Genomic DNA, 16,047 nt, shown 5'->3' with positions numbered 1-16,047 from the left:
TGGAGGCTCACACCGGCACAGTCATCAGAGCTTGATGCCCCGCTCTCGGCGGAGGAGGTGGAACTGGCCATCCAATCGTTGCCCACCGGTAAGACACCTTGACTTGATGGGCTGGGAGGTGAGTGGTATGGGGATAACTGTGAGACTCTGGTCCCCCATCTCCTTAGCCTGTACTCTGATGTGCTTGACAGCAGTTCCCTCCCTGATTCCATGCGAGAGGCCCTTATTGTAGGATCCGCTACTTCCTGACTCATACCGTCCAATTTCCCTCCTAAACTCCGATGTTAAAACACTAGCAAAAATTCTGGCAACAAGGCTTAACAAAGTATTATTATTATCCTTGGTTCACCCAGACCAGACAGGCTTTATGCCTGGGAGGGGAACTGACATAAACATACAAAGACTACACCTAAACATAGCAGAGGCGGAGAGGTCATCAGACCCTGGGTATATATTATCCTTAGACAATTGCAAGGCATTTGATTCTGTGGAGTGGCCCTATTTGTGGACCCTCTTGCCCAGGCTGGGCATTGGTCCTCGCTTCACAGCACATGTTAGGTTATTGTATAATGACCCTAAGGCTAGGGTAAGGACCAATCTTAATATCTCACCCACTCTCCCTATGGCCAGGGGCACTAGGCAGGGTTGCCCACTTTCTCCCCTTCTCTTCGCACTTGCCATTGAGCCCCTCGCTGTGGTGATCCGTCACTCCGATAGCATTAAGGGAATTACTAGAGGTTCTATCATTAAAAAGGTATCTCTCTATGCTGATGATACACTTGTATACCTTGGGGATGTGGGCCCCTCTCTGGAATCCCTTCTCTCCCTGATAGAACGCTATGGGGGGTTCTCGGGTCTCCGGGTTAACTGGGATAAATCGGCCCTTTTTCCCTTATCAAATGCAGGGGTACACTCCCTCCCCGAATGGGTCCAGGTGGTGTTCATTTTTAAATATCTAGGAGTCCAGGTGTCACGCAAGGTTCATGCATATATACGGAATTAAACATTACACCCCTGATAACTGCAACGGAATTGCGCCTAAAAGCCTGGTCCACTCTTCCCTTGTCCCTGTATGGGCGTATTAACATATTCAAAATGATCTTCCTCCCCAAATTTCTATACCTTTTCCATGCTTGTCCTATACTGCTTCCTAAGAGCTTGTTTAAACGCATAGACGGCATTCTCAGGTCCTTCTACTGGCAGGGTGGTGCCCCGTGCTTCAGTTTAGCGCTGCTTCAAGCTCCCAAGTCTAGGGGGGGACTGGCGGCCCCAGATCTGTATCTATATTACCTGGCTTCCTAGCTAGTATATGCCCAGTGGTGGATAGATATAGACATGGGTAATGCAGCTACTGTGCTGGCTGGAGCCCTGGTAGGTTCCTACAAGGCCCTTACAAACCTGCTGTACAGGTATAAGTCCCCAACTGATACCCCACTTCCTGATACCCCACTTCCTGGTAGAAACAGTCAGCTCTCCCCCTCTCTCGCCTAGGACTCCATTGTGGCTTTCTCACTTTCTCTCCCTCCCAGGCTGGACAATGTGGGGGGCAGCGGGGGTGAAATTTGTAGGTCAGCTCTTATCCCCGGATGCAGAATTACTCAGCTTTAGTGAGATAAGGGAGAGATATACTGTACCCGATATGGCCAGCTTCCACTACACGGAACTGCGACATGCATTCAAAGCCCAATTCGGCTCCTTTAGCCTGACAGTGAAATTTTCCAAACGGGAGACTCTGATGAGTACCCCGGACCTCCCTAAGCCACTCACTCAGTGCTATGCTCTCCTGATAGAGCCCGTGAATGTTGGAGACAGGATGTCCCTGACCTGTCAGATGATGACTGGAGGGAAGTCGAACTGTCCTACTTCACATCTGTAGTGAGTGCGAGGGACTTCCTGATCCAATCTAAATTCCTCCATCGAGTATACTACACCCCTTCTAGACTATTCCGCATGGGAGCAATGCCCAATGATCTTTGCTTTCGCTGTCAGGCTGAAGCCGGATCCTTCCTTCACTGTGTATGGTCCTGCCCTAGGGTTCATGTTTTCTGGTCCGAAGTACTGGAATTCCTAAATCTACATTTTGATTTCCCACGCTTACTGTCTCCTTCTGTGTGTCTCCTCAGCATCATAAATGAAGTTGTAAATGGCCACTATGACAAAATTTTCTTTAGGTTTGTCTTATACTATGCACGGAAAGTGGTGATGATGACTTGGAAGGACCAGGATCCCCCTCCATTAAAAAGATGGATACTACTTATTAACAGTGTCATTCCCCACTACCGGTCCCTGTATGTCAACAGGAAGTGTCCCCAGAAGTTTGATCGCATCTGGTCCAGATGGTGCGTGACTCCCCATACAGCCTTATAATCACATGTGGTATCTACTTCTCTCCATAATGAAGCAGACTGAGTGTGCTGGTATGTGTGCGTGTGTGACTGATTGTCTACGTGTCAATAGTTCTTTGTGTCATAACAAGACGTCTGGCTACATTATCCTGCTGTCATTTATTGTGCTATATCCGTTAGTTAATATTGGAACGCAGTAAGATCCTGATCCTTACCATGGATGTTATTTAATAATTCGGCATTGTGGGGAAGAAAGTATGTAACAGACAATCTTGTTCTTTGGTTTTGTTTATTGTAATTGTTAAAATTTTTCAAAAAATTTAAAAAAAAAATACTTAAAAAAAAAAAAATAGAAGTGGGCCAATCACAGAACCCTGAGGTACACCACTCATAACTGGTGACCATTCAGAGTAGGAATCATTGACCACAACTCTCTGGATAGATCCTTCAGCCAGTTTTCAATCCAATTGCAAATGATTTCTGCCAAAACAATAGACCTAATTTTACCCATCAGGCGTCTATGAGGGACAGTGTCAAATGCCTTTGCAAAGTCCAAGAACACAATATCCACAGATGCTCCTCCATCCAGGCACCTGTTCACCTCTTCATAGAAGGTTAGTTTGACAACTTCTATTCTTAGTAAACCCATGCTGGCTGTCACTTATTATTCTATTTGATGTCACATACTCCAGTATGTAGTCTTTTACTAACCCTTCCAATATTTCCCCACAATGGAAGTTAAGCTTACAGGCCTGTACTTGCCTGGCGAAGTTCTAGAGCCCTCTTTATATGTTGGCACCACGTTTGCCTTGCGCCCGTCACTTGGCACCACACCAGACATTATGGAATTCCTGAAGATTTTAGACAGTGGTACAGCAATAACAGAACTTTAAGAACTCTGGGGTGTAACCCATCTGGTCCAGGAGCTTTGTACACATTGATTTTATTGAGCTTAGATTGGATAATGTCTACATTTAGCCAGTCTAGTAAATTACAGGGTGCATGACCCGCACTGGCCCCACCCAAGTCAGAAGTTCTCTCTTCTATTGTATAAACGGAGCTAAAAAAACTATTAAGTATCTCCGCCTTCTCTTGGTCTTCAGTCACTGATGCCCCATTTTCAGAATAAAGGGGTCCAACCTGTTCTGACCCATTTTTTTTTTGCATTGATATACCTAAAAAATTTCTGGGGATTTGTTTTGCTATCTTTAGCCACATGTCTTTCATTTTGTAGTTTGGCTGATTTGATTTCCTTTTTACAGATTTTGGTAAGTTTTTTGTAAGTATTGAAAGCCTCAGGTGACCCATCAGATTTATATTTTTTAAATGCCCTCTTTTTCTCATTAATTTTAACTCAGCGAAGAAAGATGTAATGTGACTGTGTCCTTTCTGTCCCAGAGAGAATTATCCCATGCCAGGGCCTTCCCGTAGAGGAGGCTGATGATGAAAGCCACCTTAGACCATTCCATAACAAACTTTGTCGGCATAAGTTCAATGTGCAAGGAGCACTGAGTGATAAGGCCCCTGCACAACTTGGGTCCCCATCATACTTGGATGACAAGGAGAGCCTCAGCCTAGGTTTAGTGGAGGGTAGACCAACCAGAGCTGCTGTGTAGCCATTAATTGCTATAACATGGCGGTGACTTGTCCATGCTGTGGACCTTGTGTGGCAATCTGCTGGGACTGCTGGACCACGATGGTGGAAAGATCACCGCGGGTGATGGCGCAAGCCAACAACTGGGAGCAGAGTCTAATTGGAACCTGGTTTTCACCAGAGCCCACCACAAAGTGGGTTGGACTTTCTGCAGCGTGGTACCACCAAGTCGTTCCACAGGCGTGACTTTATCAGCAGTGACAGCCAAGGCGAAGTACAAAGTCATAAGGCAAGAAACTGGTTCGGGGCAGACGGGAGGTCAGGGTAGGCAGCACAGGATTGGAGTCGGGGACATAGCAGAAGGTCAATACAGACAGCACACAATTGAAGTCAATAACGGAACAGGGGTGACCATTTGCAATATCTGCACAGGGCATCAGGAACAAGCTTTCTCAATGGCAACAAGGCACAAAGATCCAGCGGGATTTGCGCGGAAAGGCTGGGTTATTTGGGATTCTGGAAATGACCAGCACACAAACTTTAAGCGCTTTTGCTGTCAGGCCTATATATATCAAGGCTCAGAGTCTTGTGGAAAAATAGATCACAGCCTCTGTCTTCCAATTAATATTATGGACGATCTTAAATCCCTTGTCTTAAGAGAAGTTAAAGAAATGTGCTGATCTTATCATGAATTTACAGGCATTACAATCTCCTTAAGAATATGCGCCCCATTTTGGGTCTTTACTCCCAAACATAGTTAACGTATATACTCGATAAGCCGAGTTTTTCAGCACAAAAAATATGCTGAAAAACCCCAACTCAGCCTATACTCGAGTCAAGAAAAAAATCAAAAAGTGTACTCTCCTTCCAATGTGTGTGCTGGCATTGGCACACGCTACTCTGCTTCTACATCTACAAGATAAAGCAAGAAAGTGACCCTAAAATAGATTTATCAATTAGCAAATGTATATGGAAAGATACAGCATTGGATTTGACACCAAGATATTTTTCACCCCATAAATAGATTCAGCAATGAGCAATATTACCCAAAAAGGACACTGCAGTGTATTTGACATTAAATTGAGAGGAAGGTTACTTCAAAATAGAAACAGCCATGTTCAATTGTACCCAAGAAGATAAAGCAATGTATTTGACACCAAACCAATAGGAAAGTTACCCCAAAACACATTTAGCATCATGCAATTGTACACTGGAAGTTAACACAGTAAATTTGACACAAACTGAAGGGAACATGCAATTGTAAGTAAGAAGACACAGTGGTATATTTGACACTAATTTAAGAAGGTGATCCCAAAATAGATTCAGCAACATGGAAATGCACACAGGAAGATAAGGGAGTGAATTTGAGACTGACTTGAGGGAAAGGTGACTCCAAAATAACTTCAACAATGTGCAAATGTAACTAAAAAGATACTGGCCCACATTTACTAATAGTAAGGCTGCAGTGTCAAGGTTCGGGGTAAGTGACCCCCTGGACCACCACGGACGATGACACAAGCCGACACCTGGGACCAGAATCTAAGCAGCACCCAGTCTTCACCAGAGCCTGCCAGAAAGCAGGTTGGTCTTGCTGCGGCGTGGTACCACCAGGTCGTTCCACAGGCGGGACTTGTCCGCGATGGCAGCCAAGGTCAAGGTACAGAATCAGCAGGCAATCTCATAGTCAGGGACAGGCAGATGGTCAAGGCAGGTGGCAATTATGAAAGGTCAGGGACAGAGCAAGAGGTCAGGGCTGGCAGCGGTAGAGCAAAGTCAAGAACAGGTCCATGGGTCACAACAGGAAATCGAAACACTAGCACGAGGCACAGGAAACAGATTTCTCATTGGCAATAGCACGAAGATCCAGCAGGGAATGCTGGGAGAGGCTGGCTTATATCATTTTCCTGGAAATGACCAGCACCAATTAATGGTGGTCTGGCCCTTTAAAACCTTGTGTGTCAGCGTGCACGCGCACGCGGACGGCTGTTGGAGCAGGAATGTGGACAGGTTAGACACGGGGGACCATGCAGGCACCTGAACACCAAGGGGCACGGGTGTGCCCGCGACCCGGAATGTGGGTCACGGGGGCATCTGTGACATGTAGTTTGTCTGACTATAGTTCAGCGGGCAACACATTCATTATGACTGGAGCTCAGTTTTCATGAATGTGATGCCTGTTGTATACGCCTGATGTGTGTTATCTTTGTGCACCAGATTTTTTTCAAGACGGATGCACCACATTTCTGTCCGAGACATAGTAAGCATAGTCTTTAACAACAGTAGAAATCCTACTTTGTCCTATTTGATTATCTTTAGGTAGAATTTAATAAACATTTAAAATAAAGGTCTATTATTATTACTTTGTACTTACTATATTAAAAGCAATATAATACATAATCAAAAACACTGACTGGATAATTATGGTGCTTCATGGCACTCCTGTTTTATTGACCTAAAAATCTTTTAGACCAGCCAAACGCACATATTATAACATTCTAATCACTGGCAGCTAGTGTTGAGTGGACCCAAACCCTAGATCTGCCTGCAACCTTCATTAGAAGTTCGGGACTGGGTCCTGTTCTGTCCACTGTTGCTGGCACCAATTGCAGACATTAACTGTTTAAATGCCACTGGCAAGGGACCATTGGTATCTAAATCACTGTGGCCGCAGGGCACCGGCATTTTGAGGAGAATCATCATTCCCTGATGAAGTCCCCAAGGCCACAGTAATTTAAATGCTATTTGTGATTTTGTCTCGGGTCTGGGTTCGGAGGAGTTTGGCAAAATTGTAATGATCCACTCATTGTTGCAACCCATGAATTGCAGTCCTTATGGATGATATTTAGATTTTTGCACAGAAAGATTTATTTGCAATAAATAACAAACATACCAGAATCTATGGATTTTTGCTTCTCTATCCAAAATGTAGATTCTTAAACTGCAATTACTGCTTTATCAAACAATAACTTTAACTGCCTAGGCTGTTGTTTTACATTGCACTTCCAATGCTTAACCTACTGTTCCATATTGCCACTACTCAAACTCACATTTTATTGTGTTTTCCCAGCAACGGTAACAGCTTCACCATCCACTATGATTACTACTAACTTGACTACTAACAACGCTGATAACAAAGAGCCTGGTAAGACCCAAACTATAATATATGGTAATGTATATTATGGGTTCAAAAAGAAAATACCTAGATACCTTAATATTCTGTTAGGACCAACTTGAATTCTGTTCATAACAAAGTTAGCAATTTATCACTACTTATTGCTTTGAAGTGCACCTGTGTCATAATAATTCTACTGTATTTTTGATCCAGCATTGAATTCTCAGGAGCTGTATGCTATATTTTATCCATATTAAGCTTATTTAAGCTCTAAACAAACTTTGTAAAAATCAATAGTTTATTGTGTTTAGTATAATTTGAAGTTCTCTGAGTTCTGGGGTGAATTCATTGAATATTTTAGAGTAAAAATAAAGCAAAGAGGGAGAGTAAATTGAAAAAGAGCCCCTTTTCTTTGATAGGATATTTTACAAATCTTCAGTAGTTTTTTGAGAAGGTTGACTCCATTCCATCCCTAAGTACTAAGAGATTGAAGTTTCAGACACATTAATGTAAAGATTTATGGGGAAAATTGTATTAAGACTGGTGCTTGGAGCGCAAGTCTTAATATTCCCTACTTTGCTGCACTGCTTTCCAGAGTTACTAAAAAAGTCCGGCTTTTGAAAAAAGTGGTGTGCGAAGCAGAAAACCCACCAAAATGTCAGAAATTTGGCTTTTTACATGCTTTGTTCAATAAAAAAACTAGCAGAAAAGCCATAATAAATTTTGTTTTGTTTTTTAATAAGCATTTGCATATAGAAATATATTTGTAAATTGGAATAAGTCATAAAACAATGTTTGTTTTTTGTCCTGAATTTGCTTATGTATTTGAATTGTTGTGTATAATGTGTTGAATTATATATTAACCATGAAAAAACTTTTTTTTTTACATATCAAACATCTTCGTATTAACAAAGTATAATGAAGTACTTGTTAGAATGTTCTTTGGAAAAATTCATGTACTGTACATACTGTGTTTATTATTTGCTTTAAGTAAGCAGATCTTTGCGTAAAATGCAAATATATATAAATATATATGTATGGTATGCTTTGAAAATTAGTTCTTTTAAAAAAGGAAGTGTAATCTTTAGACATTAGACAAAGTGTTATTATGCAGGAGGAGTAGGGTCTTGTAGAAAAAGATTAATTTTAACCGGTAATCTTTTTATTGGTATCTTTAGCTGCAGTCATATACTCATGGACTCATAACTTATTTATTCAATGTGACCTTATCATAAATTCATTGATTAAATATTTACTTTTAAAATCATTAAATTCTGAGATTTTAAAATTCTGAAATTGCATTGGCCAATTGAAAATGTACTTGATTAAGTTGCAATACCGTCAGTCTTTGGTTACAAACAAGACTGGTTCTCTAGGTCCTTGTATGAGTTATCCAGTTTCAGCGCTACATTACAATACATTAAAGGTATCATTAAAAGGTATTTTTCCAATATACATTCTGTATCAATTCTTCACTGTTTTTAAGATCTCTGCATGTTATCATTCAATAGGAAGCTTCATTGTTTACTCCCTAACGATAAAAATCTGTCTATGGTCAAGTGATGTGACACAGGTGCACAGCACATTAGTATCGAAGTGCAGTAATCAGGGCTGTTGTTTATAACAAGTTGTGTACCTGTGTGACATCAAGTGACCATATAAAAGCCATGAGAAATTAATACAGAAACTATATTGGAGAAGTAGATAACTCACCATACAAACAATAACATTCATATGTGCAAATGATCAGCATCCACATCCACTAAAGGTCACAGTGGGATGAGAGGTTCATTTGTAACGAGTCGTCTGAAAGTTGGGTATCCTTAAAGGTGTGTGTCAGGTTGTGACCTCCAATTATAATTAAAGTAGGACCCACATGATCCGGAAAATGGGTGGATTTGCGAGATGAGCGAGCTTCCTGTTGCTCCATTCAAGTATGGTGTTTTAGAGATAGCTGAGAACTCAGTAACATTTATGTCACTTCCTTACTTTTATGTTAAATTTAAAGAAATACATTATTCAGTTTGTACTTAGGCTGCTAAGATTAATAAAAGGATACAACTTGCTAATTCTGTAGGGATTTTCATAGCAGCAGCAAACAAACAAGACAGAAAGTATTAAAAAAAGAATATGATGGCCCACATTTATTAAAGTGTTTGTGCTAGTATTCTGTCTGATTTTGCACTGAAGAATGTGAAAACTGCTTGTACATGAATTTATGAAGTGTGTGTGCCAATCTTGTGTCACTAAGATTGTGTGCCAGAAATCATGAATGTGTCACTTCCCTGCACTGGTCCAAGAGAGTTCACCATAGGGCGTGTGGCACAATTTGAAAGTTAAATACTGGACTGTCCAGTGGCTTGCCACCTAATTTGGCTACATGGAAGTCAGCGCAGCTGCGGCACAAAAGGGTTGTGTGCATAAGAATCGCAGCGCAGACAGTTCTAAATACCTGTACAAGCTGTTTTAGCCATGAAGAACATGCACGGTCTGACAAAAGTGCACCACGCAACACTTAGTAAATGTGCCCCTAGATGTTAAAGGTGCACAGTTCCCAAGCAGAAAAGTGTGCGAGATTAATGAAGACCATATGCCAGTATTCAATGATCTTGTGCACCCTGCACTTTAGAGAGACAAATTGCACATAGTGCAGTTTGCATTACTTTTGATAAATGTGGGCCAATGTCTCTAAAGAAAACACCCTGTATCTTGAAAGAGCATGTCTAGAAAACTACGCATAGACCTCAATAATTTTTCTCTGAGCTATTACTGCCTATACCTATGAGGCTACTATAAAGGAAATCACTATGTGCAGTTAAAGGGAACCTACCACCACGATTCTACCTATAAAGGTAGAACGGGTGGTAGGTGGATGAATGGGACGTGAGGATAGCCCTTTTTTGGGCTAATCCTCACATCCCGGCTATCTTTTAGTGAACTTTAATAAGCGGGTATGTACATTTTTTAAGCGGCTACTGGGGTGTGGAGTAGCCAGACATGAGGCTACATGTCGTGGCTACTCCACGCCCCAGTAGCCTCTTTTCTCCACCTCGTAGCTGCGCGCCCTCTTCCGAGTACCCGGCATTCTGCGCATGTGCAATAGCACCAGCCTCAGAGCTATGGCCTCGCAACCGAAGGCCTGCGTTCTGCGCTGTTCACAACGGCCGAAGATGAAATGGTAGGCGGAGAAAAGAGGCTACTGGGGCGTGGAGTAGCCGCGACGTGTAGCCTCATGTCTGGCTACTCCACGCCACAGTAGCCACTTAAAAAAATTTACATACCCGCTTATTAAAGTTTACTAAAAGATAGCAGGGACGTGAGGATTAGCCCAAAAAAGGGCTATCCACACATCCCATTCATCCACCTACCACCCGATCTACCTTTATAGGTAGAATTGTCGTGGTAGGTTCCCTTTAAAAGTTCATGCAAAATGGCAGCTCCCACAATTATGAAAAGAAAATAATAAAAATCTAGCGTCAGAAAAAAAAATATTCTGAACCACTTTGCTATTTGGTTTTATTGAGTAAAAAAGAATGTTCATTAATTTCTTTTTAAATCCAGTGGCAACAACTTTGCACCACTGCAATTCAACAGGCATTAATGTGTCCCACTATGCATACTTTTTTAGAAAAGCAGCCTGTGTAGGGCATAGGGGCCAAAAAAAAATCACAAATTCAATAACATATGGCAAGAACTGCATATTTTTCATCTCTTGTATGTATGAAATCTTGCTCAAAAGCTATGATACATTTTCCCCATTTTATCTAAAACAGACATTTAGATTTGGATAGGCTGAAAGGGAAGCCACAAATCATGTGATTTACTCATAAATGCCTCATAAGACATTCTGAATATTGAATTATATTAAGAAATTGCTGTACAGGTTACATATAAGATAGGTTCTGAAGCTTTCTGTATATTTTATCATTGTAACCCCAACCAAAATCTTTGTGGTCTTAATTGCAGACACCTTTTAATAACTGTTATAGCTGATTGTTGTAGCCTGGGACTAAAGTACAGTAAATTACCAACATCCAGAGGGGCGTTTGTAACTACTGGTTATCTGTAAGTCAGGTGTTCTTAAATAGTCTTAATGTATATAAATATACAGTTCAACTTTGGTGCAATAAGTTGAATGTAATGGATCGAAAATATTATCTATTTCTTAGATTTCTACAGTGAGCTAAGTGATTACTATGATCTTTATATGACATATATATTTCATTAGAATTTAATGTACCATGAGTATATTTTTGTTGCAAGTAACTCCTTTTTTTCAATCCATTTATTCTATGACATAAAATATGCAGATCTGCAGGAACTGAAAGTTCCTGCTACATTTCCCACCAGAATGAAGAGAAACCCAATTACCCGTACTTGGAAAGGATGGCAACTACAAATGCACAACTCAAAAATAAAAGTTGGACCAAGAATTGGGATTATTTCTACCCCAATTGTATGGCCAGTGAAGCAAAGACCAGCATCTTTAGCTAAAAGTACTACAAGCAAATCTCCAATAAACTTCTGGTTCATGACAGCACCATCACATTGGACATCATCTATAAATCATAGGATAACAGCAATGATCATTACAGAGGATAAAACAACCAAAAAAGATCAGTTTATTAACAAAGAGCTTTTTAGTAATGTTTCAGCTCTGTTAATGAATGTTTCGAGTCAATGGTCTAATCTATTGTTTGGAAATGAAATTTCAAAAATGGAGATAGAAGGATCTGGCAGTGAAGTTCACTTGGGTAACATTTCTTTAAAGGAATCTGATAATAAATCTTTAAGTAGAACACATTTCAACATTAATAAAAATAATTTGAACGTGACGTGGTGGCCGCTTTGGATTTTAAACTCTTTTGACAATTTTACCCCACCTTTGAATGCTAAAAGCATTGTAAAGCACAACAATGAGTACAGTAAAAAGACATCAGAGTATTTACTCAATGATCATTCTAGAGGAAATCATAACCCTAAAGCTAAAAACGCACCTCTTCATGTGTTGCCTGGTAAAAGTAAAAACATGACAGGTAAACCAACATTTTTAATAAATGATTCATATTTGTTGAATTTTTTGGTGACACCAACAGAGGACTACTTGAAGTCAGGAAGGGCTAATAGTAATAAAAAGCATGATAATCTTATTGGTTTTCAGACCTCAACTTCTTATGGAACATCAGATTTGCAAAATCGTGAAGAAGCTAAAGTTATTTATGACTTTAATATTAGCATGTATTTGGAATCTTTAGCTGAAATGCAAAGCACTCAGCCAAATCTTTCAGAAACTCCGGTATTAAGAAACCACCCAGCGCACTCTGTAAATTTGCAACAAAGTTTGTTTAGAGAAAGTATGTCTTGTAATATTGTCTCCAGTTGTGCCACAGTATATAACACATTACAGACCCAATCAAAAATTGTTTTTGGAGGTTTACTTGCTCACAGCACAAATATGAACCATGTAAATATAAACAATGTTCAAGCTCCTTTTTATTCAACAAGGGGATCAGAGGAATTGGCTCTAACAAGAACATTGCATTATGAAGGATTACACAGTACTATCTTAAATCAAGATGGTATGTTCTTAATTAGAAAAAATATAGATTTTCTTGAAACAGAAAGCGATGGTATTCTAGTATCAAGAAAGGAGGAAAAATATAATTTATTGACAAAATATCATATATCTGATATGTCAGATCATCAGTGGAAGCAATATAATCTAATCCATGAAAAACACAGTGATAATTTTGAATTGTACATAGGTGGTCCAACTACTAAACTTCTATTTCGTACTTCATCTAGTCAAATAGTCCATCCACATCCAACAGCTAATATCGATTACAATGTTGATATAATGGAGTTTTCTGGTGAGGATGATTATATGGAGGCTGAAAAGTTGTATTTAGTGTTGGGGAGTCAATTAGTTAATACCAATGGTCACATTGAAGGAATTTCACATATTCAAACAAAATTAAATCTGGTCTCAACAAAGACCCTATTAAATTTTTTGCCATCAAACTTTAATTTTAACTCAGTAGGTGATGATTCATTTACAGGTGACTATTTAGAGAACACAAAAATGTTAAAACTTTCTTCCATAAGCAATGGAAGACCTGTTGATGAAACTAGTCTTTACAGTTTCTTGGAAGTAAATTTATTTCAACTGTCACTTGATAGTCAAAAGTCTTCTTCTGAGGCTGTCAAAATGAATCTGGTTCCATGCACTATTCAGGTTTTATTCAATCAAGACCAACACCAAACACAGGACAATGCTTATCCAGAATTTACTGAACTTCAAAGTACTTTGGATACTAAAGATATGTCATACCAAGCAAGTGAGATCAGTATCTTAACGGCAAATACTGCTTTCAATGGTGACTCATTAAAGCAAAATAGCTTTATCAATCAGGTGGCTGAGTCATTAGAAATAGGATACAACAGCTATACTGCAACCCCTCCACTGACATATGATCATTTATTTACTCCCTACCAAACCTATTTTATAAATAATGGTCAAAAACAAACAATGAAAACTAAGGTGTCATCTTTAGACACCATAGCCCAGAGTAATGCAAATGATGCAAAAACCTCTCTTCTTACTACAAGCTCATTAATAAATTCAGTGTTGAATTATTGGAAAATAGCAATGTCACCTGATGTTCCAGGAAGATCAATCGATATTTGGAAAAACAGTGAAGAAACTGCAAGTTTTTGGTCAGCCATTTCAGGGTTTCCGGAATCTAAATTAACAGAACTTTTAACGAAAAATTTTCTTGCAACAGGAACTGGACTTTCACTTCAGTCTATACTTCAAGAAGAATATTTTAATAACTATGGTCAAAAACCTATAAGTAGTGGACCTTTTGATACAAGTACTGTGGCTTCACCCACCTTGCCCTGTTCTTGCCATCAACTATCCGGTGTTACCTGTTTCTGTGGACAGGAGGTTAACAAAAGTATGTCGATGTATCATTCTAGACATAAAGTCATAAAATTTTTTAGTAGACGATGCTTGTAGAAATTACCCTTATTATTAGTTGAGCCTGTTGTAGAATTAATATGCAGTAGCATCCAAAGAAAATCATTCTTTTTTTAATGTGTAATTTCTTTTTAGATGGTCAAAGTGCTCTTAAATTTCAAAACATTAAGAAAAGTGCCATACATGTTAACATTTAGAAACAACGTATGCCTTGGCTTCATTCTTATAGTAATTCCCCCACTAAGTCACTTTTAACTGAAAAATTCCTAAATATACTCTTAGTAAACTGCAAAGTCTGGAACCATGTCAGCTTTTGATTTTTCTATATAGTAAATGTGTTCTTTTTATCAACTGTATTTTTCAAAGCCCGACATCTAGGGGAGAGCAAAGCTGCAAACATGACCAAGAGTAGGACATGCTATAAGTTTTCTTCAGGGGCACCAGGCAGAGACACAGTGATGAGGAATCCTCAGCTGTGTGTATGATTGTGTGTGAATATGAATACATGGAGCCGTGAGACAGCTGCAAAAACCTCAGCTATATGACCTGAGGAAGCAACTTTTGTGTGCATAAGACCTGAGAATGTGTTTCAAATGGCTGGGTAAAGCACCTTTAATACATAAAGTTTCAGAATGTGTGTTGACCTGTCTGCACCCATTTGGTAGAAAAAACAAAAATAGAAACAGCACTGTCCAATAAAGTGGGACAGGTCCTAGTAAATTCAATTAATTAACCCAGCCCAGTAAAGTCCACAGTTCACAAAAAGTAGGCAGCTGTCATAAGTAGCTAATTCTTGCTGCGGTGTTCTAAGTTTTAGCCACACCCAGGGCTGTTTGCTGGAAACCTTGATTGACAACTGCCTTGCAGAGTCTTTTGCCTCAGTTGTGCATTAGATGTGACTTGAGTGGATGGATGGCCGATCCAGGAACTTCTTTATATATCTGCCAGTTCTATTACACCTTGCTGGTCTTACTAGTCTTCTGACATTTTTGTCCTTTATTTTTGCTTGATATTGCCTTTGCTCTACTGTATATCTTACCTCTACTTCATCGCCATCTTGGATTTGACCCAGTTCTGTCTGATTTTGCTTGTATATTTTTTGTTTGTCCCTCTGTGTCCGGTCATCTTTCATGGACACTCAGTCAGTGTAGGGATTGTGGACTATAAGTCACTAAGCAATATGGTTTGCAAGGCTTGTAGGTAGGTGACAGGGGTTGTGGGAGAGTTTAGGGCCTACACTCCTTCTCTTTTGTAATAGCAGTACTCCAAAAGCTTTCAGTGTAAAAACAGGCTGTTTATTACATTTTATGCAGTTGAGATTTGGTCTGAGACATTCAGCTTGAAAAAGGCTAGAATTATCTGCCGAAACATCATCTGCATAATTTATAGGTATTTATAAGTTAAAAATGTACTATTTAAAGTATCTACCTAAGAGTTTGTCATATGAATCAACTCAAGCAGTAAATGTAACATAAAAAGTTGCTATTAAATCCAATGTTTGTTTACATAACCACGGTTTGGCCTTAGAAGCACAATCTGAAGCTCTATCTGCTAGCATTACAGCTGAAGCCATGTTTCCCAGGACAAGTGGTTATGTGACAAGTGTCGAATGGACTCGAACTGCAAAGTTTTGTTTCTTAATGAAGATGGCAGGATTGGCACCCAAGACCCTGAAGCCAAACGGACACCAGTCATTGAGGCTTCAGGTTCGGCATCAGAAAAATGTGGCAAACTGGTTGATTGACTGTTGAGCAGCCAATCAATAGCTTTTAACCACCAAACAATAAACTCACCATGGGCATGGCTGTGAAGGGCCTGGCAGGACACATGAACATTCAGTAAATGAGGCAGCGTCAAATGCGAGTGTGAATGAGTGTTTTTCCATAGCGGAGTGTGCGTAGCCAACTCTATCTCACTTCCTGTGCCTGTAATTTGTGCGTTTAGGGAGTCTTTGAAAAACAATATCTAATCAAACTTAAAGGGGTTATGCCACGAAACAATTGACTGCAAAAAG

General features: G+C 39.8%; 1 protein-coding gene across 6 annotated transcripts in view; it reads left to right on the top strand.

The window, feature by feature from the left end:
• ADGRG6 (adhesion G protein-coupled receptor G6) overlaps positions 1 to 16,047 on the top strand; it is a 538,359-nt gene that overhangs the window by 322,410 nt on the left and 199,902 nt on the right. For 5 of the 6 annotated variants that reach the window (XM_072140983.1, XM_072140981.1, XM_072140980.1 and 2 more), the window contains one exon: positions 7,007 to 7,081. The exons of the other annotated variant lie outside the window; for it this stretch is intronic. In XM_072140983.1, coding sequence (XP_071997084.1) covers positions 7,007 to 7,081 — 75 coding nt within the window. The remainder of the gene's footprint in view (positions 1 to 7,006; positions 7,082 to 16,047) is intronic. 6 annotated transcript variants of the gene reach the window in all.

This window comes from Engystomops pustulosus, chromosome 3 (genome assembly GCF_040894005.1).
Source record: "Engystomops pustulosus chromosome 3, aEngPut4.maternal, whole genome shotgun sequence".
NCBI classification, from domain to species: domain Eukaryota; kingdom Metazoa; phylum Chordata; class Amphibia; order Anura; family Leptodactylidae; genus Engystomops; species Engystomops pustulosus.
This window is presented reverse-complemented; position numbering and strand designations above follow the sequence as displayed.